This window comes from Rattus norvegicus, chromosome 17, assembly GCF_036323735.1.
Source record: "Rattus norvegicus strain BN/NHsdMcwi chromosome 17, GRCr8, whole genome shotgun sequence".
NCBI classification, from domain to species: Eukaryota; Metazoa; Chordata; class Mammalia; order Rodentia; family Muridae; genus Rattus; species Rattus norvegicus.
Genome location: NC_086035.1, coordinates 57186777 through 57209699, shown reverse-complemented (window position 1 = coordinate 57209699; position 22923 = coordinate 57186777). Strand labels below are relative to the sequence as shown.

General features: G+C 39.0%; 2 protein-coding genes across 5 annotated transcripts in view; one reads left to right on the top strand and one right to left on the bottom strand.

The window, feature by feature from the left end:
* Zfp438 (zinc finger protein 438) overlaps positions 1-22923 on the bottom strand; it is a 121256-nt gene that overhangs the window by 33193 nt on the left and 65140 nt on the right. The window contains exon 2 of one of the 4 annotated variants that reach the window (XM_063276461.1): positions 7212-7277. The exons of the other annotated variants lie outside the window; for them this stretch is intronic. The gene's annotated coding sequence lies outside the window, so the exon portion shown is untranslated. The remainder of the gene's footprint in view (positions 1-7211; positions 7278-22923) is intronic. 4 annotated transcript variants of the gene reach the window in all.
* Ndufb3l3 (NADH:ubiquinone oxidoreductase subunit B3 like 3) lies at positions 8436-16307 on the top strand. Its single transcript, XM_063276954.1, has one exon. It carries the CDS (start codon positions 14556-14558, stop codon positions 14856-14858), a length of 303 nt encoding a protein of 100 aa, XP_063133024.1. The 5' UTR covers positions 8436-14555; the 3' UTR covers positions 14859-16307.

The window sequence follows — 22923 nt, the reverse complement described above, 5'->3', positions numbered from 1 at the left end:
GCAAAACAACCATGAAGACTTTGAACCAGCTCACAAAATTTAGTATACACCATAAACCCAAGTCTAAAACTTAAAAAACAATAAAATTCTTAAATGAAACATTGTGATCTTTATTACTCATTCATTTACTTATTCATTCATTATTTTCCCAACTCTAACTCTACAGCCCTAACCTTAGGAAACATTTTTTTGAAAACTGACGGGGCTGTTTCTTGGCAGTCCTCAGCTCTGTCTTAGGTCATGAAAATACAAAGAAAGCTGTTTTGATCACTAGAATTTGCAGTGTATTTTGAAGTCACATTTTGTACAAATCTTTGTTCTTTTCACTTAAGACTTTTTGAGATATTTCGGGTCTTCAGAGTAAATTCAAATATACTCCTTGCATGACGGCACCTAGAGTGGAAAACTTGAGAGCTGAAGTTGGGTGCTATGTAAAGTGAAGCTGGATTTCACTCAATTTAATTGAAAAATAAATACATTGTGTAATCAGTAAACTAACAATAGAGAAAATACTGGATAATCATATCATCCTGTAACATCTAACAATTTAGATAGGATAAGAGTTCATTATATAAAAATATCAGAGGCAAAGGAAGTATTAAACAAGAACATAATACCTGACTGTAGTTTTTAAGCCTTACACAAAGTGAAGTCCTATGCACTCAGAGCACCATAGCAAGGCACTACCCTCCAGGCTTCCTTCAAGGTATAAAACGATCTATGAAAATAATAATCTTGCTTTTAAAAAAACTTGAAAAACTTAAAAATATATCTATGTAGAAAATTCTATCAGAAACAAGTCAGTGAAACCACCAGCTACAGCAAAATTTATCATGAGCTTAATAAATCACACATATAACTGATTTTGATTTTAGTCACTATATAGTATTTAAAAATTGTCAATAAACAAGTTGATAAGTTTACCTGACATAAAATTGGGTAAATTGGTGACTTGAGAAAGTAACAACTTGACTCCTTATTGACAGAGCCCATGGTAGGCATTGCTGGAATTTGGTACACTGTCTTGCCAAGTTTCCTAAAAGTTAATTTAGATAAAGAATCTCAGAGAGAAGAGACCATCTCTGTGCACTGGTCAGAGCTGTTAGCCCGTGCTGAGAGCATGTGTGGCATGTTCTCCTGTGTTTGTATAGGTACTGACCACAAGATTCAGTGTAGGTATTCATCTAGATTAGCATTTCCAGAAAAGTATTTCCTGGCGACTAAACATGCCCTACATCCCCAGATAGACATGCTGTCATCAGAATAAATGTTATAATAAATTAGACCAGTACATCTTGAAATGTGAAAATATTAAATTTGAAATATAGAAACAGGAAAAGTTTGAAAGGGAGGGGGTCCTGATGCTGGGGACTGAAATGAGGGCTCTGTGCGTGTTGGGTATGTTGTGCTCTGCCTTTGAGCTACTCCCTAGCTTGTTGTTTGAGATAGGAGCTTGTTCTATAGTCTAAGCTGGTCTCAAACTTGTGATCCTTCTCCTTGACTGTGTCACTGATGGGGTTTCAACCATGTACCACTGTGCCCAGGCACTTCCTTACACAGTGACATATGCCACAGACCTACGCTGACCTGCTGACCTTCGTTATTTCACGTCTGTTGATTCTAAAATACAACCCAGTGACAGTCAGACAAGACTCTGGATTTGACACTACAGTAGGTAGTGACTCCACAGGTGACTGCTCCACCCAGTCAACCTTCTTCACTGACTCGCTTTTCAGTCTAGTGACAGGATTCCACTTACTGGGCACTGCCAGCTGTGCGTTATCAAAAATAAATGTAATACAGTGGGTGTTCAATTTCTGTGCACACAAATGGTTTTCCATATTTTAGGTAAAGGAGTACCTAGGAATAAAACATTCTCTAACTTTAGAAGCGACCGTGTAGTCAAAGTAGGGGTGCTCTATTTCACTGCTTTAAAAGCAGAATATACTTAAAAGGTAAACCTCGGGGTTCCAGTTGTAAGAGCTGTCTATGTTCACACAGTGAGCATACAGCCAAGTCTCTGTGCTCCTTAGATGGCCGTGTTCTTGCCTCGACAGACTAGCATGTTTTGAGGTCATTTCTGCCATAAAAATGTTTTCCTTTTGATTAAAACTTTTAAGTTAAATCTATATTAAACATCTCTATTTTGTTTTAGATATAGACACCAGGTTTTCTTCCTCAAAGACAAGCACTTTCAATTCTTAGAGGTTAAAACTTATGTGGCCATCACTCAGGTATCCATACATCCCCGTGTGTCTGTCTTTCTAAGAATGACAAGTCACTATCTCTCAATGAAAATGATGAGTAATAAATTTCTAGGTACAGACTTCCAGACTGAAACTGAAAAGCTTTACTCCAGTCTCCTCTGGTTGGCAATGTCAGTAGGAAGATATAGAAGATTTCAATGCTTTGCATACAATTTATTTATTTCTCTACAGAAATCACATTGAGATTTTTTTTTTTTGAGACAAGATTCTCATTATTGTAGCTCTGGCCAGGCTAGAACTCACTATGTAGACCAGGCTGACCTGAAACTCACTGAGATCTGCCTGCCTCTGCTTTTTCAAGTGTTGCAATTAAAGGTGTGCCATGCCTGACCAATGTTAAAACGATTTGCACTGAAGTATCTCAACTTGTTTTCACCCATTTGTTCAATGTTTGATGGGCCCTGTCAACCTAAAACCTTGGGTATTTCAGCTCTTGAATATTTCATTGCACACACACACACACACACACACATACACACACACACACACACACACACACACACACACACACACACTCTTTGCCAATCATGATGGCACACTCTTACAATCCCAGTATTTAGGAGGATTATAAATTTGAAATTATAGCCTGGACTATGTATCAAGATTCTGTTTTAAACAAATAGTCTTCATTCTTGACACTTTAAAGTATCAGTCTTGTAAGGAAACTCTAAGGACTTGATTCAGTCTCCAGCCCCACATACAGAGCTGGCTGAAGCAAATCTGAACAGCTGGAGAAGACAGCAGTTTTTTGACTTCTGGCCTCCATGTGCATGGGCGTGAAGAGGGAAGAGAAGGAATGCCAGCATGGGAAAGGGTGCTGAAAAACAGTACCTTCTGCACACAACAGGGCTGTTGTACTCATGCGCTAAGAGAAACCGTGGTTGCCTGCACAATGCCTGAACAAGAGGAGGCCTGTCAAAACTGCAATAAGAGTGGAGCAGGGACTCACATCCCTAGGGAGCTAAGCCCTTCCTAGCCCTCTAAAGGGACTACTGTCAGTTAACAGCTCCTAGGGGTATATGCGATTTTCTTCATGCTGTAGCTCTCGGCAAGTTTTTTATGTTCAAGTAAATAATCTCCAACCCATGCTCATGCAAACAACCCTAAGTAAACTTAGTGGTTCATAAACACATAAAAGAAAGGACTGAGACTTGTTATGAAGAAGGGTTTCAGCAGGTGAGGAGAAAGGGAGAGTAGTTATGGGGTTGAAAATGAACAAAGAACATTATATACAGTATGGAATTGTTAGACACAACATTTTTATCTTCCTATTTCTCTGGATTTTAGCTGGATGTGTGAACTGTTTTTTTCTTGATACACAAACCCTGACAAAAAATGAAAAAGCAGAGTTCAGAGCCTGAGGCTTAGAAGAATGCCTGTAGAACAGCAGTTGTAGTACAGTGTGATGCTCACATTCCTGAGAGGAGTGGGTATTAAGTGTTCATGAGGCCTGCCCTAATAGAACCAGAACATTCTTGCTAAGAATATAAAAAGACGAAGTGCTTTCATAAATAAAAGAAATTAGATTAAAACAATGAATGAAAAAATCTTATATATTTTACTTGAAGAAAGTATTCTTTAAGCTTTTTTATGTTGTTCTAGAGTAATTTTTTAACTATAAAAATCATGTTTCCTTGAGCAATAAGAATGTTGTATTGAGTGAGGTGTAGGGTAGCTGAAGATCAGGTGAACCCAATTAACCCAATTTTATCTTGCACATCCTAAGTGGTTTATTTTAGCTGTACAATGCTTCCTAAGTCCTTTAGGGCCCTGCAAGGAACACCCATAAACAGGCTGTGAAGGCCATGACATTAATTTTGCTGTCATTTTTATGCCTTAGGTATACATCCAAGAGTACAAAAATTCTTGTCCTTTGGGAAAGTAGGCAAATCTGAAACTAATTATCATAATACTATTAAATTAAACACTATGACCTTAGTGAAATTTATTTTGGTACAATTTTGCTAATGAACACATCTTCTCAAATGAGATTAGCTCATTCATGCCTAGAGCAAAATGGTTTGACAGAGGCCTAGTAGAAAAAAAAAAAAAACAACCCACAAGATTTGGAATTTCATCTTCATAAGGCTCAACTGGAAAGTCTGATGTAATGAACTTGGTACCTCTGGACTTGTTTTGCAAAAAATGTTATATCTGTTACAAAGTTTTATTTAAGAGGCAATCCTTCAAATACCATTGGGTAGAATACGGAATCAAGAATCTTATCTTCCATAATTACTGCTTCCCAGCTTATAGTCATCATTACTACATATTTAAACTTAATAGAAAGATAAGAGAGAAAAGAAGCACACTAGTATTCTAATAGCTTCTTTCTGTGATTGCGTTTTTATTATCCTTTTCATGTGTGTGTGGGTGAGTGGACATGAACATGATGTAGCGGGTGTGTGGAGATCGATCAGAGAGCAACTGTGGGTGCCAGTCCTCGCCTTCACTTTGCTTGAGATAGGATCTCTTCTCTGCCACTGTGTTTGACAGGCTAGTTGGCTTATAATCTTCTGGATATTCTCCTACCTCCACATCTCATAATGCCAGAATTACTCATGTCACTGGGTCTACCTTTATATGAGTTCTAGGGATCCGAACTAAGGTCCTTATACTTACATGTCAAGTGATTTTGCCAAGGAACTATCTCCTGAGCTCCTATACCCAAGCTTCTAAGAATCAAGCTGCTTTATGTATTGTCAAGACAAGATGGACCAGTGGCAACATGTCAGCTCAATGATGTCCTGCTAGATCAGGCTCCTAGCACCTAACTAATACTGGGCCTGAGCTTCGGGTGGGAGAAGAAGCCACCTTGTCTGGCAGGAGGACATGTTTTATGTATGAATTCTCCAGAGCTGAAATTGTGTAGCTAGCTAGACCACAATGGGCTTATAAATGCTCAAGGACAGAGATTAGAGCCAAGGCCAGTGAAAGATGACTCTGATGGGCAGTGGAGGAAAATTAGGCAAGATTACCAATCTCTTGCTACAACAATGGGCAGGAAAAGATGATGATGTTGCATTCATAGAAAAGAAAATGCAGGCAGAAAAAAGAACATTGGCAACATTATTTGAATGGAAATATGCAACCTTGGGATATGGGAGGTGAGCGGACCTTCATGTATCAGAGACTACAGAGGTGAGAGAATCTCAGGACTCAAAGAGAAGGAAGGACCTTTCATAAATTGCCCAACAGTGGGGAGAGGGAACTTGTAGAGTCCACCTCCAGCAGAAAGACAGGGCATCAAGTAGAAGGTTGGGGTTGCTAACCCACAGTCAAAAACTCTGACCCATAATTGTTCCTGTCTAAAAGAACTGCAGAGACAAAAATGGAGAAGAGACTGAGGGAAAGGAGGCCCAGTGACAAGCCCAAATTGGGATCCAGCTCAAGGGGAGGCTCCAAGGCCTGACACTGTTACCAATGTTGGTGGCATGCTTACAGACAGGAGCCTAGCATGGCTGTCCTCTGACAGGCCCAACAAGCAAATAACTGAGGCAGAGGCAGATACTTAACCCAACCAATGGACAGAAGCTGGGGACCCCTGTGGTTGAACCAGGGAAAAGCTGGAAGAAGTTGAGAAGGAAGGTGACCCCAAAGGAAGACCAGAAGTCTCAACTAACCTGGACCTCTGAGATCTTTCACTGAGCCACCAACCAGGCAGCATATACTAGCTGGTCGGAGGCCCCTGAGACATATACAGCAGAAAACTGCCTGCTTTGGCCTCAGCGAGAGAAGACACCCTGAATCCTTGAGTTACTTGAGGTCCCAAGGAGTGGGGAGGCCTGGCTGGGTGCGGTGGGTGTGTGGGAGTTGGGTGTCTCCTCTCAGAGACAGGGGAGGAAGAGTGGGATGAGGAACTGTTAGAGGGCAGAACGGGAGGGAGATAATGACTGGACTGTAAAAAAAAGATTAAAGATAATAAAAAAGAAAAGAAAACTGTCATGTGAAGAAATACATTTCTTAAATTTGATTAAAACACCAAGACACAGGCACACTTCCCTGAACTAACAGAAATGCTCCTAGACACACTGCTCACTGACGATGGTCTTAGAGACCACTAATCAGCAACCAGTGTCCATGGCCGCTGCTCAGATGCAGTCCTAAGTTGAGGACTTAAACAGTAAGTACTTTAAAAACACCTTTTATTTATCTCTAATTGAAAGTTAACTTCAGTGTAAGATTTCAAATGTCTTTGTTGGAAATTTTAACTTAATATGGACACAAGGTCAGCAAGGGTCCATGTCCTTATAAGGATTTCCAAATCGTTTACTGTGGATACGAAAAGATATTAATCCAAAGAACACTCTCTGGAGAGCCTTTCTCAGTTTCTATTTTCATGACTTTGCTTCATTTCCCCTATCTATTCCATCGATCCCTATTTCAAAATATACATTGTACTTCAAGATGAAACATTTTACAAACTTTCAATCCTAGTGACTAAAACATTTTAAAATTAATATGTAAATGTTTCATTATATTTTGTTCTTAGTATTTTTGAAAGATAGTGAGGATAAAATGATCAAAACAAAGTCTAACAGATACGACAACAAACACTTAGGTAATGAAAATAAAAATAGATAATACATAAAAGTATATAAAATTATGTGTCTCAGGTAAGGTCACCTACACTGACTCCTGGGAGCCTCCTCCATCCTAGGTTTCTGGGAGTTCCTAGATATTCCGCCCCCACCCCGGACCCCTGCAGCTACAGATTTCCATTCATTCTCTTGGCCCTCTCTCCTGTGTCTCCCCACACCTGATCCTGAGACTCCTTATTCCCTTCTCCCACCTGGTTCTCTCCTTCCCTCTGCCTCCTATGACTATTTTATTCCCGTTTCTAAGTGAGATTCAAGCTTCCTCGATTAGCTTCTTTGGGTCTATGGTGTATATCTGGTCATCCTGTACTTTATGGCCAATATCCACCTATCAGTGAGTACATACCATGTATGTCCTTTTGGGTCTGGGTTACCTCACTTGGGATAATATTTTCTAGTTGCATCCATTTCCCTGCAAAAGTCATGATGTTGATGTTAGTGACCTTATCCTAGATACTCAACAATGGGGATATGTAATCTGAAGAGGCCACTTCCTGTAGCCAGGATAAGGACGCCAACCCATCTGCAAAAATTTCAACCCCAAATCTGTCCTGTCTAAAAGAAATATGGGGACAAAGATGAAGCTGAGACTGAAGAAACAGCCAACCAATAACTGGCTCAACCTGAGACCCATCCCATGGGCAAGCACCAATCCCTGACACTATTAATGACACTGTTATGTTTGCAGACAGGAGCCTAGCATCACTGTCCTCTGAGAGGTTTCACCCAGGAGCTGACAGAAACAGATGCAGATATCCACAGCCAAACATTGGATGGACATAGGGAACTCTTAAACATTTTATGCTGTAAGAAAGTACCAGTAAATTAACAAATTATTTAGAATAAAGAAATAAATTAAAGTAAGAATAAAAATTTAGAAGTAAATTGAGAATCTCCTTAGAGCAGAGCTAACTAAAGGAGACATTCAGACTAGGTCCTCTTATGCTCCGCTCCCTTGCTGACTAGAAATACCTTCAAGTCAGCTGTGTAAATTCCATTCAGGTGGCTGCCCTCGATAGGTAGGCTATCCTCACTTCTCCTAAACTGCTTCCAAATGCAGATTCACACACAGAACTGTGTTATGTGTCTGCAGTGTCCACTTAGATGACATGTAGGATGGGTTTGTAGCTCAGGGGCAGTAGACTGCCATATACCATGTGTGTTCAGATTTGTGCAAGAACTGAGGGTTACCTGCTTTTTACTAAAAGCAGTCAGTAACTATTGTAAGAGAAAACCAGGAACTACTTTAAGACGCTTTTCTGTTAATGGGAAAACACTTATTTTGACTTCTTTTTTTCACATGGAGGTTTATTGGAATGGCGGAGATGGGGTGGGGAGGCGGATAAGAGGAAGAAGAGAGAGAGAGAAACAAGAGTTTGATTTTCAAGTAAGATAAACAGAGTATTTCAAAAACAAAATTTCTTTGTACTTCCTAATTCTAATTTTACAGTGGTATTATATTCAATAAATAGTTTTGTAGAAAAATCAACCATGTATTTAAATTATAGTTTAATTAAAATGACATTATATGTAAGTTCATCAACTTTTTGTCTACTTTTTCCAACTGAAAATAAGCTGTTTATTAACAGATTGATTAAAATGTCAGTACAGAGTCCCACAGCTCTCTGTACACAAATCCCATGGGGGAGAGAGATAGCTGCTCAGAAGTGTGGACAATCCTGAGAGCTCAGGGAAGACCACCACTACTGCTCACATTCTTGGCCCAAGAGGAACCTGCCTGGAGCCCTCTGGACACAGAAACCTAGGAGCAATAAAGGACAGAATCCTTCCATTCTCTGCTTGCACCCAGAGCTGAAAGCCAGTCTTGAGGAACTCTGACACATCTGAGAGCAGAGGTAAGACCACCACTTCTGCTCTGAGGGACCCGCCCGGAACACTCAGGGCACAGGAACCCAGGAGCAATCTGGGACAGGGTCCTTCAGGTTTCTGCCTGAGCCCAGAGTTGACCCTGTGACGCAGCTCTCTGTACCTACATTCCACTGGGAGAAAACCTGAATCCAGGACTGCTGACACACAGGCTTACAGGAGGAGGGTCAAACCACTGTCAGAGACTACAAGACCAGCTAACACCAGAGACAACCAGATGATGAGAGGCAAGCGCTGGAACCTAAGCAACAGAAACCAAGACCACTTGGCATCATCAGAGACCAGTTATACCACCAAAGCAAATACTGGATATCCAACACACTGAAAAAGCAAGATCTGGATTTAAAATAACATCTCATGATGATGTTAGAGGACTTTACAAAGGACATAAATAATTCCTTTAAAGAAATACAGGACGGCACAGGTAAACAAGTATAAGCCCTTAAAGAGGAAACACAAAAATCCCTCAAAGAATTACAGGAAAACTAAACAGGTGAAGAGTTGAACAAAACCATCCACAATTTAAAAATGGAAATATGAACAAGAAAGAAATCACAAAGAGAGATAGAAATCGTGGAGATAGAAAACCTAGGAAAGAGATCAGGAGTCATAGATGCAAGCATCACCAACAGAATACAAGAGATAGAGGGGAGAATCTCGGGGGAAGAAGACACCATAGAAAACACTGACACAACTATCAAAGAAAATGTAAAACGCAAAAAGCTCCTAACCCAAAACATCCAGGAAATCCAGGACACAATGAGAAGATCAAACCTAAGGATAATAGGTATAGAAGAAAGGGAAGATTCCCAGCGTAAAGGGCCAGTGAATATCTTCAACAAAATTATAGAAGAAAGCTTCCCTTACCTAAAGAAAGAGATGGGGCTGGAGATATGGCTCAGTGGATAAGAGCACCGACTGCTCTTCCAGAGGTTCTGAGTTCAAATCCCAGCAACCATATGGTGGCTTACAACCATCTAATGCCCTCTTCTGGTGTGTCTGAAGATAGTTACAGTGTACTTATATATAATAAATTAATAAATCATAAAAAGTAAAGAAATAGATGCCCATAAACATACAAGAAGCCTACAGAACTCCAAATAGATTAAAACAGAAAAGAAATTCCTCCTGTCATATAATAGTCAAAAGACCAAATGCACAAAACAAAGAAAGAATATTAAAAGCAGAAAGGGAAAATGATAAGTAATATAAAAAGGTAGACCTATCAGAATTACATCAGACTTCTCACCAGAGACTATGAAAGCCAGAAAATCCTGGGCAGATACCATATAGACCCCAAGAAAATACAAATGCCAGCCCAGGCTACTATATCTGGCAAAACTCTCAATTAACATAGATGGAGAAACCATGTTATTCCATGACAAAGCCAAATTTACACAATATCTTTCGATAAATTGACCTTTACAAAGGATATTAGATGGAAAACTCCAATACAAGAAGGGAAACTACACCATAGAAAAAGCAAGAAAGTAATTTTCTTGCAACAAACCCAAAACACAAACACAATTCCACCTCTAACAACAAAAATAACAGGAATCAAAAATCACTATTCTTTAATATCTCTTAACATCAATGGACTCAATTCCCCAATAAAAAGACATAGACTAACAGACTGGATACATAAAGAGGATCCAGCATTTTGCTGCTACAGGAAACACACCTCAGTGTCAAAGACAGACACTACCTCAGAGTAAAAGGCTGGAAAACAATTTTCCAAGCAAATGGTCCCAAGAAATAAGGTACATTAGTCATTCTTATATACAATAAAATAGACTTTCAAACAAAACTTATCAAGTGGGATGAGGAAGGACATTTCATAATCCTCAAAGGGAAAAATCCAGCAAGAGAAAGTCTCAATTCTGAATAGGTATGCTCCAAATGCAATGGCAACTACATTCATAAAAGAAAACTTACTAAAGCTCAAAACACACATTGCATCTCACACAATAATAGTGGAAAACATCAACACCTCACTGTCCTCAATGGACCGATCATGGAAACAGAAACTAAACAAAGACACAGAAAAACTAACAGAAGTTATGGATGAAATGGATTTAACATATCTATAGAACATATCTAATTCATCTTAAAACAAAAGAATATACCTTATTCTCAGGACCTCATGTACCTTCTCTAAAATTGACCATAAAGTTGGTCACAAAAAGGCCTCAAAAGATACAAGAAGATTGAAATAATCCCATGCATCTTATCAGATCACCATGGACTAAGGCTAGTCTTCAATAACGACAAAAATGACAGCAAGCCCACATACACATGTTGAACAATGCTCTACTCAATGATAACGTGGTCAAGGAAGAAATAAAGAAAGAAATTAAAGACTTTTAAGAATTTAATGAAAATGAAGGCACAACATACCCAAACTTATGGGACACAATGTAAGCAGTGCTGACAGGAAAATTCATAAAAGAAACTGGAGAGAGCATACACTAGCAGCTTGATACAATAATTAAAAGCTCTAGAACAAAAAGAAGCAAATGAACCCAGGAGGAGTAGATGTCAGGAAATAAACTCTGGACTGAAATCAATTATGTAGAAACAAAAAGAACTATACAAAGAATCAACAAAGCCAGGAGTTGATTGTTTGAGAAACTACAAAAGATAGATAAACCCTTAGCCAGACTAACCAGAAGGCAGAGAGAGAATATCCAAATTACCAAAATCAGAAATGAAAAGGGAGACAAAACAAAAGAACCTGAAAAAATTAAAAAAATAATCAGATCCTACTACAAAAGCCTATATTCAACAAACCTGGAAAATCTGGATGAAATGGACAATTTTCTAGACAGATACCAGGAACCAAAATTAAATCAGGATCAGATAAACCATCTAAACAGTCCCATTACTCCTGAAGAAATAGAAGCAGTTATTAAAAGACTCCCAACCAAGAAAAGCCCAGGACCAGATTGGTTTAGTGGAGAATTCTATCAGACCTTCATAGAACACCTAATACCAATACTGTCCCAACTATTCCACAAAATAGAGATAGAAGGAACACTACCCAATTTGTTTTTCAAAGCCACAATTACATTTATACTTAAAACACCAAGACCCAATGAAGAGAACTTCAGACCAATTTTACTTATGAATATTGACACGAAAATACTCAATAAAATTCTTGCAAACTGAATCCAAGAACACATCAAAACAATCATCCATCATGATCATATAGGCTTCATTCCAGGGATGCAGGAATGGTTCAATATACGGAAATCCATCAATGTAATGCACTATGTAAACAAACCCAAAGAAAATCACATGATCATCTCATTAGATACTGAGAAAGGATTTGACATGATTCAATACCCCTTCATGAGAAAAGTCTTGGAAAGATCTGGAATTCAAGGCCCATACTTAAACACAGTAAAAACAATATACAGCAAACCAGTAGCCAACATCAAACTAAAAGGGGAGAAACTTGAAGCAATCCCACTAAAATCAGGGACTAGACAAGGCTATTTCCCTCCTTACTCAATACCGAATTTGAAGTCCTAGTTAGAGCAATCAGATAACAAAAGGAGGTAAAAGGGATACAAATTGGAAAGGAAGAACTCAAAATATCACTACTTTCAGATGGTGTGACAGTATATTTAAGTGATCCCAAAAGTTCTACCAGAGAACTCCTACAACTGATAAACAAATTCAGCAAAGTGACTGTATATAAAATTAACTCAAACAAATCAGTAGCCTTCCTCAACTCAAAGGATAAACAGGCTGAGAAAGAAATTAGGGAAATGACACCCTATAATATAAAATACCTTGGGGTGACTCTTACCAAGCAAGTGAAAGATCTGTATGACAAGAACTTCAAGTCTGTGAAGAAAGAAACTGAAGATCTCAGAAGATGGAAAGATCTCCTATGCTCATGGATTGGCAGGATTAATATAGTAAAAATGGCCATCTTGACAAAAGCAATCTATAGATTCAATGCAATACCCATCAAAATTCCAACTCATTCTTCATAGAGTTAGAAAGACCAATTTGCAAATTCATTTGGAATAACAAAAAAACCCCAGGAGAGTCAAAACTATCCTCAAAAAAATAAAAGTACTTCTGGGAGAGTCACCATCCCTGACCTCAAGGTGTATTAAAGAGCAATAGTAATAAAAACTGTATGGTATTGGTACAGAGACAGGCAGTATATCAATGTAATAGACATGCAGGCCCAGACATGTACCCACATACCTGTGGTGACTTGATCTTTGACAAAGGAGCTAAAGCCATCCAATGGAAAAAAGATAGCATTTTCAACAAATGGTGCTGGTTCAACTGGAGGTCAACATGTAGAAGAATGCAGATCGATCCATGCTTATCACCCTGTACAAAGCTAAAGTCCAAGTGGATCAAGGACCTCCACATCAAACCAGATACACTCAAACTAATAGAAGAAAAAGTGGGGAAGCATCTCGAACACATGGGCACTGGGGAAAATTTCCTAAACAGAACACCAATGGCTTATGCTCTAAGATGAAGAATGGACAAATGGGACTTCATAAAATTGCAAAGCTTCTGTTAGGCAAAGGACACTTCCAGTAGGACAAAACGGCAATCAACAGATTGGAAAAAGATCTTTACCAATCTTACATCCGATAGAGTGCTAATATCCAATATATACAAAGAACTCAAGAAGTTAGACTCCAGAGAATCAGACAACCCTATTAAAAATGGGGTCCAGAGCTAAACAATGAATGCTCAACTGAGGGATATCAAATGGCTGAGAAGCACCTAAAGAAATGTCCAATATCCTTAGTCATAAGGGAAATGCAAATCAAAACAACTCTGAGATTCTACCTCACACCAGTCAGAATGGTTAAGATCAAAAACTCAGGTGACAACAGATGCTGGCGAGGATGTGGAGAAAGAGGAACACTCCTCCATTGTTGGTGGGATTGCAGACTGGTACAACCATTCTGGAAATCAGTCTGGTGGTTCCTCAGAAAATTGGACATTGTACTATCTTAGGACCCAGCTATACCTCTCCTGGGAATATACACCCAAAAGATGCTCCAACATATAACAAAGACACGTGCTCCACTATGCCGTATTTATAATAGCCAGAAACTGGAAAGAACCCAGATGCCTTTTCACAGAGGAATGGATACAGAAAATGTGGTACATCTACATAATGGAGTACTAGTCAGCTTTTAAAAACAATGACATCATGAAATCCATAGGCAAATGGATGGAACTAGAAAATATCATCCTGAGTGAGGTAACCCAATCACAAAAACAAACAAACAAAAAACCCAAAAAATCCCCACCCACAGTATGCACTCACTGATGAGTGGATATTAGTGCAACAGCTCAGATTACCCAAGAAGCAATCGACAGACCACATGAAGCTCAAGAAGAAGGAAGAACAAAGTGTGGATGCTTCAGTCCTTCTCAGAAGGGGGAACAAAAATATTCATAGGAGGAGATATGGAGACAAAGTGTGGAGCAGAGACTGAAGAAATGGCCATTCAGAGCCTGCCTTACCTGGGGATTCAGCCCATATACAGATAGTCACCAAACCCAGTCACTATTGCTGATGCCAAGAAGTGCATGCTGACAGAAGCCTGATATAGCTGTCTCCTGAGAGGCTCAGCCAGAGCCTGACAATTGCAGAGGCTCATGCTAGCGGCAAACCACTGAACTGAGAACGAGTTCACTATTGGAGGAGTTAGAGAAAGGATCAAAGAAGTCGAAGGGGTTGGGACCCCATAAGAAGAACAATACCGAGGTTGAATATTGAGTGTCCTGGGAGGTCAGATTGCTGTCAGACATGGCTGCTGGACATGGTCACGAACATGGACATGGTCATGGTAAAATGGAACTTCCAGATTACAGACAGTGGAAAATTGAAGGGACGCCATTAGAAGCGATGCAGAAGAAGTTTGCTGCACAAGGGCTGAGGGATCCATGGGCTCACAATGAGGCTTGGAGATATATGGGTGGCTTTGCAAGCAATGTTATCTTCACGAGCGTAATAGTAAAAGGACTCAAATGGGGGTTTGCTGTGTTTGTGGTAGCTTTAGGGGCTGAATATTTTCTGACTTCCCAGAATGAGTGTAAGAAGCATCACTGAAGACAGCACCTTGTGATATCTTCCATGAAAATAAGATTCTTTCACCATAGCATCCTTGGCTGTATGTCTGTCCTTGAAAGAATATTAGTATGGTTTAATAAAGCAAGAAAAACTGAAAAAAAAAAAAAGAACAATACCAACCAACCAGAACTCCCAGGGACTAAACCATTACCTAAAGAGTACACATGGATAGACCCATGGCTCCAGCTGCACATGCAGCAGAGGATGGCCTTGTTGGGCACCAAAGGGAGGAGAAGCCCTTGTTCCTGCAATGGATAGAACCCCCCTGGTATAGGGCACTGTTAGGGCAAGGACCTGGGAATGGGTTGGATGGGGCAAAGGGGATAACATTTGAAATGTAAATTAAAAAGCCAATAAAAATGTGAAAAAAAATGTCAATACGAAGGTCAAAAAGAAAAAGAAAAGAAAAAAAACAAAACAGGTGAGTCTGGCCTCACCCAGAGCAGCTGCAGTCCTGAGACACTGTGGTTCCCTTGTACAATTCAGGTGTCTTCCCCCAATATAGACCATCCTTAAAGTGATGTAATTTAATGTCTGTCTTCCCCAACAGACTTAAGACTCTACAAGGGCAGAGTTCACATCTGTCTTGATACCATTACTCCAAGGACCTTGGTGAATCAACTTTGCAATACATTTGACAAATTATCCTTAAAGCATATAAACCTAAGCAAAAGGAAATACAATATCTTCCAGATATTCTAGAACAAAATATTTCCATTTATAAAGGTTACATAATGAATGCAATACACAAAAGTCTGTATAGTTAAGACATAGGATCAGTACAGAAACAACAATTATTTGCCCAAATGACTGAGTGGTATATCAAAATTAAAGCATATTCTTTCTAAGCACAATGTCCAAAGCCTCTACCTCTGGCCTCCTAAAAATAAACTCGAGTCTCAAAGGCAAAGCCTTTATCAAAATAATAAGTACCTCTTAAACTAGGATTATAGTACAGTATACTCTCAACGCACGTTACTACTGAAAAAATTGATTGCTCCAAACCCATCGTAAATTAAAAAAAACACTTTATTGAATTTCCTCAGCACACACAGAGATACAGATATACACAGACACTTTTTATTAATTGATTTATTTTATATATGTGAGTACACTGTAGCGTCTTCATGACACCAGAAGAGGGCATCGGATCTCATTGCAGATGGTTGTGAGCCACCATGTGGTTGCTGGGATTTGAACTCAGGACCTCTGGAAGAGCAGTCAGTGCTCTTAACCGACACAGACACTTTTTACACACTTTGTTTTTACACAGACACTTTTATACTCCACCACCAGCTTTTGCTCTTGATAATTAATGAGAGAAAGCCAAATTTCATTCACTAATGAAAATATAATTTTTATTATATTTTGTACAACTGAATTCAGTTATCTATGAACCTGTACTCTGGCTTTAAGACAATCTTAAGTGAGACAAAAAGTTATACTTTTTCTAAATCATATCAAAATAAAAGGTTCCTGGGGCTAGAGAGATGGCTCAGTGTTTAAGGGTACTGGCTGCTCTGGTAGAGGACCAAGTCTGATTCCTAGCATCCACATTTGTCAGCTCACAACTGCCTATATAACTCCAACACATGGGCATCCAATGCCTCTGACTTCCCATGGCACAGGCATTCATGTGTAGATACCCACGCATAGAAACATACAGGAAAGGACAGAATAGAAAAATATTTTTTCGAGATAGGGTTTCTCTGCATAGCTCCAAAGACCAGGCTGGTTTCCAACTCAGAGATCTGCCTGCCTTTGATTTACGAGTCCTAGGACTAAAGGCGTGGGCCTCTACCACCTGACTAGAACAGACGTTTTATGGTAACATATGTTGACCATTTTATGATGCAAATCATATGCTCTGTATGCACTTTTTTTTTTTATCAAAGTAGGTCAGTTAAAAGTCATGAGTTAGTCAGCACTATCAAGGCTCAGGGAGGAAGTATTTTCAGTTTTGTGGCTCTGAGGGCTACTGTCCCTCACAATTCCTGCGACTCAAACAACATAAAGGAGATATACAAAATTTCCCCAATTTTTTCTCAGCACTAAAACTAAATAATCTCATTTTCGTTTGTACCAGGATAGTTCAGGTTTAAGTTTCCACCTATCCCAATAATTAAGAAATGTAAAATTCTGAGTTTCAGGTCAGCCTAGACTAAACACAGCATTCTAAGTTAGCCAGGGAGACATAGTGAAAAGCTATCTGAAGAGAGAAAGAAAAAAAGAGAGAGAGAGAGAGTAACAGAACCCCACCAAACAAAAACAAAAACCAAACCTCATATTCTTAGTTTGCAAGTCTCACAAAAGATGCCCAAGGTGGCCTGTGAATTATAGTAGAATATTCTATGTCAATGGCTTAGTACATACAACTGATTCATACAACTTAGTACAGCAGTTCTCAATTTGTGCAACCCTTTCAGATATCCTTCACTTAAGATACTTACATTACAATTCATATCAGTAATAAAATTACAGTTATGAAGAAACAATGAAGTAATTTTATGATTGGCAGCCACGACATGGAACTGCACTAAAGGGTCATAGCATCAGGACGGTTGAGAACCACTGACTTCGTAGCTATGTAACTTTCTGTTTAATGCTATCTTAACCCCAAGTCCACAAGAGAGGAAGTCTGCTACTGTCACTAGGAGGGAATTAGCAATCATGTACAAGCAGTAGTAAGCTATACGAGTAACGTAATAACTGGAGCATAAAATAACAGGAATATTTGAGCTTAAATGTAACAAGCAGTAACTCAGCATGTGTTAACTCCATTACAGCCATGGGATGGTTATTTTTATGATCCCTATTTTACATAGAAGGAAATCTAAGTTCACACAGTGAGTAAATATGTTCCTGAGGCTCATGGACAGGTACCATGTTTTGTCCTGACAGGTATGTTGTTTTCATCATTTGTTCTTTTCTTATAAAGTTTCTCTTTTATGTGACAATTTTCAGAAATTAAAATACACCACAGACTAAGCATATGTATAAAACAATGCAACATACTTCATGTTTAATAATAAATAGCTGAGTTTTACTGAAATGTTCTGGACAGTAACACTGGAAGGTTCAGAGAGAGACACTTGGTAGTCTCGGAAAGACTGGGCAGAGGTGCTATTCCTTCCTGTGTGCTAATCGCTGGAGTAGTGTTGGAGAGAATGTCCCAGCAGAAGGGTAGCAAAGAGGCAGGCCACTTCTGCTGTCTCTAATGACTTCTGAGCTCTCTTACTTAAATCTCCGTCCAGCTTTGTTGTGCGCAGAGAGCATTTACGTGTCTCCAGTGTTTGCCCCTTACTGGTATGCTAGCAGTTGGGCTGCTCACAGCCACAATATCGTGAACCTGACTGTGTTGACTTGCATGATGTTCTTTCTCATTTCTACCACTTGTTGGCTCTGAGGACTGCTGTTCCAAATCCAACATTGTGCAGAATAATGGATTCTTTAGTGGGCATTTGAAAAACTTTGGGGTTATTAAAATTACTTAAATACTTAAAAGTTATTTCAGCATAGTGTTAAATTGCTAAAGTGGCTTTTAGAAGTTATACTGAAAACTGCACCTTCCAAATAACTTCAGAATGAAAACAGTGAAGAACTTGACATTGAGGACTTTGGCTGGCCACGGAAATAAGAAAAGGCTGAAAATGAACTTACTCCAAAGAGCTGTCAGTGGAAGGCAGTTAATGTGCCAGACAATTACTTCAGAGCTGCCTTCATTGCTTACAGAAACATGAGGAAACCTGTGACAGATGATCTCCACAGCACTGAGTGACAGACAAGACACTGTGGTTCTTACCAGGACAGGACACGGAGCAAACTTAATCTGGTCAATATTATAAAATATATTTGCCAAATTTCCTTAAATTTGTACTTTCCCAAAATTCCTTGCTCTCAGTAAACTGCATAATTCTCTATGTGTGACTAGCACAGTAAGAAAATGATACTTCTCAGCAGAAGGCAAGCAGCTATGTTTCTTGAGGTGGTTTGAACAATGAGTATTACAAGGAAACTTTTCTGGCTTTAAATTGTACTCAAACATTTTCATTTTCAAAAGCCCACATCTCAGAGCTGTGCCTCACTCTCCCTCACCTTCCCTGCCTTGATGCTCATCAAACTGTATTGGTTCTGTCTCCTGAAAGCCCTTTTGATGTCCATGTTTCCTCCTCTCCACTGCAAACCTCCTGGCACAAGTTGCATCATCTGACTAGAAAACTCAACTTTCTCTGGGTTTTCCTGGTCTAATCCTGAATCACTTTGGCCTAGACTCCTTCCACAGGGCTGCACCCCAGGTACTCCAGCCTTCCTGAGTTTCCTGAGCATGACAGTGTTGTCTCAGTAGAGTTTTTACATATGTTGAACTTGCTCCCTGTAATGACAAAATGCCCAAGGCAGCCGCCTTAATGGAGGATTTGCTTTACTCATGGTCTCTAAGGTTTCAGATGATGTTTAGCAGGTCACTATGGGCCTGTGGTGAAGGAGTACATTTCATAACAGAAAGAAGAGAAGAGAAGGCTGCTCTCCTAATGGTAGCTGGGAAGCAAAATGAGAGGCAGACAAAAAGGGTGGGAGCCCCAATATTCTTCACAACAAACTAACTTCCTTCCACTAGGCTCCAAAAGGTTCTCCTACCACTCACTAGTGCTACAGACTGGCCAACAACCTCAATACATGAGCCTTTAGGAAGCACTTAAGATTCAAACCTTAAAAAAGGTCTCAAGGCAAAAATCATCTCCTCAGATCTGTCCAGACCCAGATTGGCTCAGATATCCCTTTTCATACATCCATCTCACATTACTGTGATTTTACTTACATACTGCCTAGTAACCAACAGTGAAGCTTTAGGAGAACGGGACTCACAAGCCTTTGTGTTGAGCACCTATCATAACAACAGAAAAACCAAGAGGAGCTGGGTCAATAATTGTTTGTGATACAACTGACACCTCAAAGTCTTCTTTTCAAGTCTTCTATCTACAGCTAGAATAGCTGTACTGATCGTAGCTACAGGCTGGGTTATAGGGTATCAATCTATAGGGTTATAGGGTATAAATCATCCTTTAAACTGTTCAACATACAATCAGAATGGGCATACTCCACACAGCCAGTGGCCAGGCCACAGAGCATGTCATGCTCAACCTTCTGAAGAACTGCCAGGCTTTTCTGTTGACACTTCCCATAACCCTCACCAGCAGTATATGAAGTATCCAGGTGCTAAACATTCCCACAAATACCTGCTTCTATTTTCCTTTCAATCACATGGTATATCACTGAGACTATTACGAATGACTAGTGACATCAAGTGTCTTTTCATGTTCTCACTGGCAACTTGTGAATCTAAAAAAATAGAATGTACATTTATGTGTATTTAATTGGGTTGTCTTTTTTTTACTGGTGAGTTGTAAAAGTTCTTTGACAAGTCTGATATGAGTGTTTTATCAGAGATAAGATTTGCAACTATCTCTTCCATACCCTGGCTTGTCATTTTAGCCTTGTAGGTTTTTAATTTTGGTGAAAGCCAACTTACCAACGTTTGTTTGTTGCTCGTGCTTTGAGTGTCAATCTGATAAGTTATTTTGCATAATTCAAAGTTATAAAGACATTAACCCCTGGTTTCTTCAGAGTTTTTCATATTGTTTCTCTCTTATCTTCATGCCTTTAGGTAGCTTCTACATTACATCAGGGGTCCCTTTTGCTTTGTTTGTTGTTCTAGGAACACTGGTTGGAAGCTCCCCTACCCTTAATGATTTGTCTGGACACCATTACTGGAACATAGCTCAGCAGAACGTCAGGGTGCATTCTATTCTATCCATCTGTCTATCCTTATTGCAGTATAGTGCTGCCTTCTTTATTACAACTTGTAATTTAAGTCATGACAATAAGAAAGATGAACCAATACTCCCCCACGCGACAGCTTTGCTGACTCTAAGTCCCAAAGATCAGATTGTTATTACATGCGGTATGGAGAAGTTCTGACCACATAGCTTAATGTGAATATGTAGTTTAGTATGTGCAGGACTGTCACGCTAATAGTGTTAAGTCTCCCATCCTAAGACCTTGGAAGGCCATTCCTGATTTAAGTCTTTAACTCTCAAATTATTTAGCATTTGGTGTTACAAGTGTTGAACCTTTGTTAAACGTATTCTTGTTTTGATGCTACTATAAATGCTGCTTTACTAATGCTATTTTCAGATTACTCACAGCTAATATATAAAAATGCATTTGGTATTTATAATGATTTTGTGTCTTTTCAGCATTGAAATTTTTATTTAGTATAGCCATTTTTTTTCTTAACATGTTTCTGAAGACATCTTACAAACAAAATCTTGTGATATACAAATTGAAACTTCTTTCCTTGTCTATTTGTCTTGGTTAGAACCTTCAGAGCAACACTGAATAGAGGCAGAAACAGAACAGAGACTAGTCCTCTTCCTAATTTTGTCAGGAAAGTACCTTAGTCTTCCACCACAAAGTATACTTGCTGACAGGTTTTCAGAGATACTCTTCATTAGGGTAAGAAGTTCTGTTGTACTCTTTGTTCTTTCCTACCACAAGAGGAACTTAGATGTTATTAAATGCATTCTCACAGTGTCTATTAAGATGACATATGGCTTTTTAAAACATATATGTTGATGAACTATGTTCCTTGGATTTTTAAATATTGAATCACCCTTGCATTCCTGAGATTAACCCGCCTGGTACTGATTTACAATTCTTTTAGCTATTTCATTTAATATACCAGTATTTTGTTGAATACTTTTGCATATATATCCACGGGGGTATTTGTTTAGTTTTCTTGCTAAAGTGATACTGAGCCTCAAGGAATAATCTGGGAAGCATGTCCTTCCCTTCCACTTATTTTAGAAATAATGAACCACTGTGAATTCTTTTTTAAATTGTTAATAGAACACACTAGTGCAGCCATCTGAGTCTGAGAGAGGGAGGGGAGAGCGGGGAATAGTGTATAGGGAAAATCAACTGCTTTACATGTTAAAAGTTCAAATTTTCTAGTTCTTCTTGATTAAGTGTTGGCATATTTCGTCTTTTAGGAATTACTTTATCTAAGTGAGCAGCCCTTGTTAGTATTTCTCAATAAGTCTTTAAATTTCTGTACCACGAGGAGTTAGGTCCAATTTTACTGTAGACATTAGTAGTTAGACTGTTCACATTTATCTCTGTGGTCTAGCTAAAGGTTCATTAGTTTTTGTCTATTGTTCTTTAATGAACCAACTTTTCCATTCATTAATTTTGTTCAATACTTTTCATTATCTACTTTATTGTTGTTGTTGTTGTTATTTATTATTATTACTTGAGACAAGGTCACTATTGATGATGACGACAGGGTCAAGGATGAGGACGATGACAACAAAGACTACTACAGCTCCTGACAAAGTCAGGAGGTATTTGGGAGAGGAGTTTGTGAGGGTGGGACTTTGAGGAGAGGAGGGAGTGAGGGGGTGGCTGCGATAAAGGTGTAAAGTGAATACATGAACAATATGATGAAAAAAAGAAGAATATTTTCATTACTTTCGATTAGGGACACACAGCAAAACCAGCAGTTCAACCTTGACATCTATTTTTGTCATGTATATACATGTGACTATGTATGAATGTATGCCACATATATGTGGATGCCCATGGAAACCAGAGGTGACATCACATACCCCAAAACTGCAGTTACAGGCGCTTATAAGATATCTCACATGGATACTGAGAACTAAACTCAAGTCCTGTGGAGGAAGGACAAGCATTGTTAATCTCTTAGGCTTCTCTCCAGCCTCAGGGATCTCTGTCTCTCTGTGTCTCTGTCTCTGTCTCTGAACAGCAGCTGGTGACATATGTTGACTATGAGATAATCTAGAAACAAAACTTGGACCTTTCTTTGATCTATAACTTCATATAGTTCAAGGGTTAGTCTTTAAATTATATCAATGTACATGTTGTTGGAGAAATTTTAGTACTTTTTAAGGTTAGGACAAGTAAATTTATTTTATAGTTTGTGCCCCTCAGAGCTATTAAAAATAAATGTGTTAAAACCAAACAA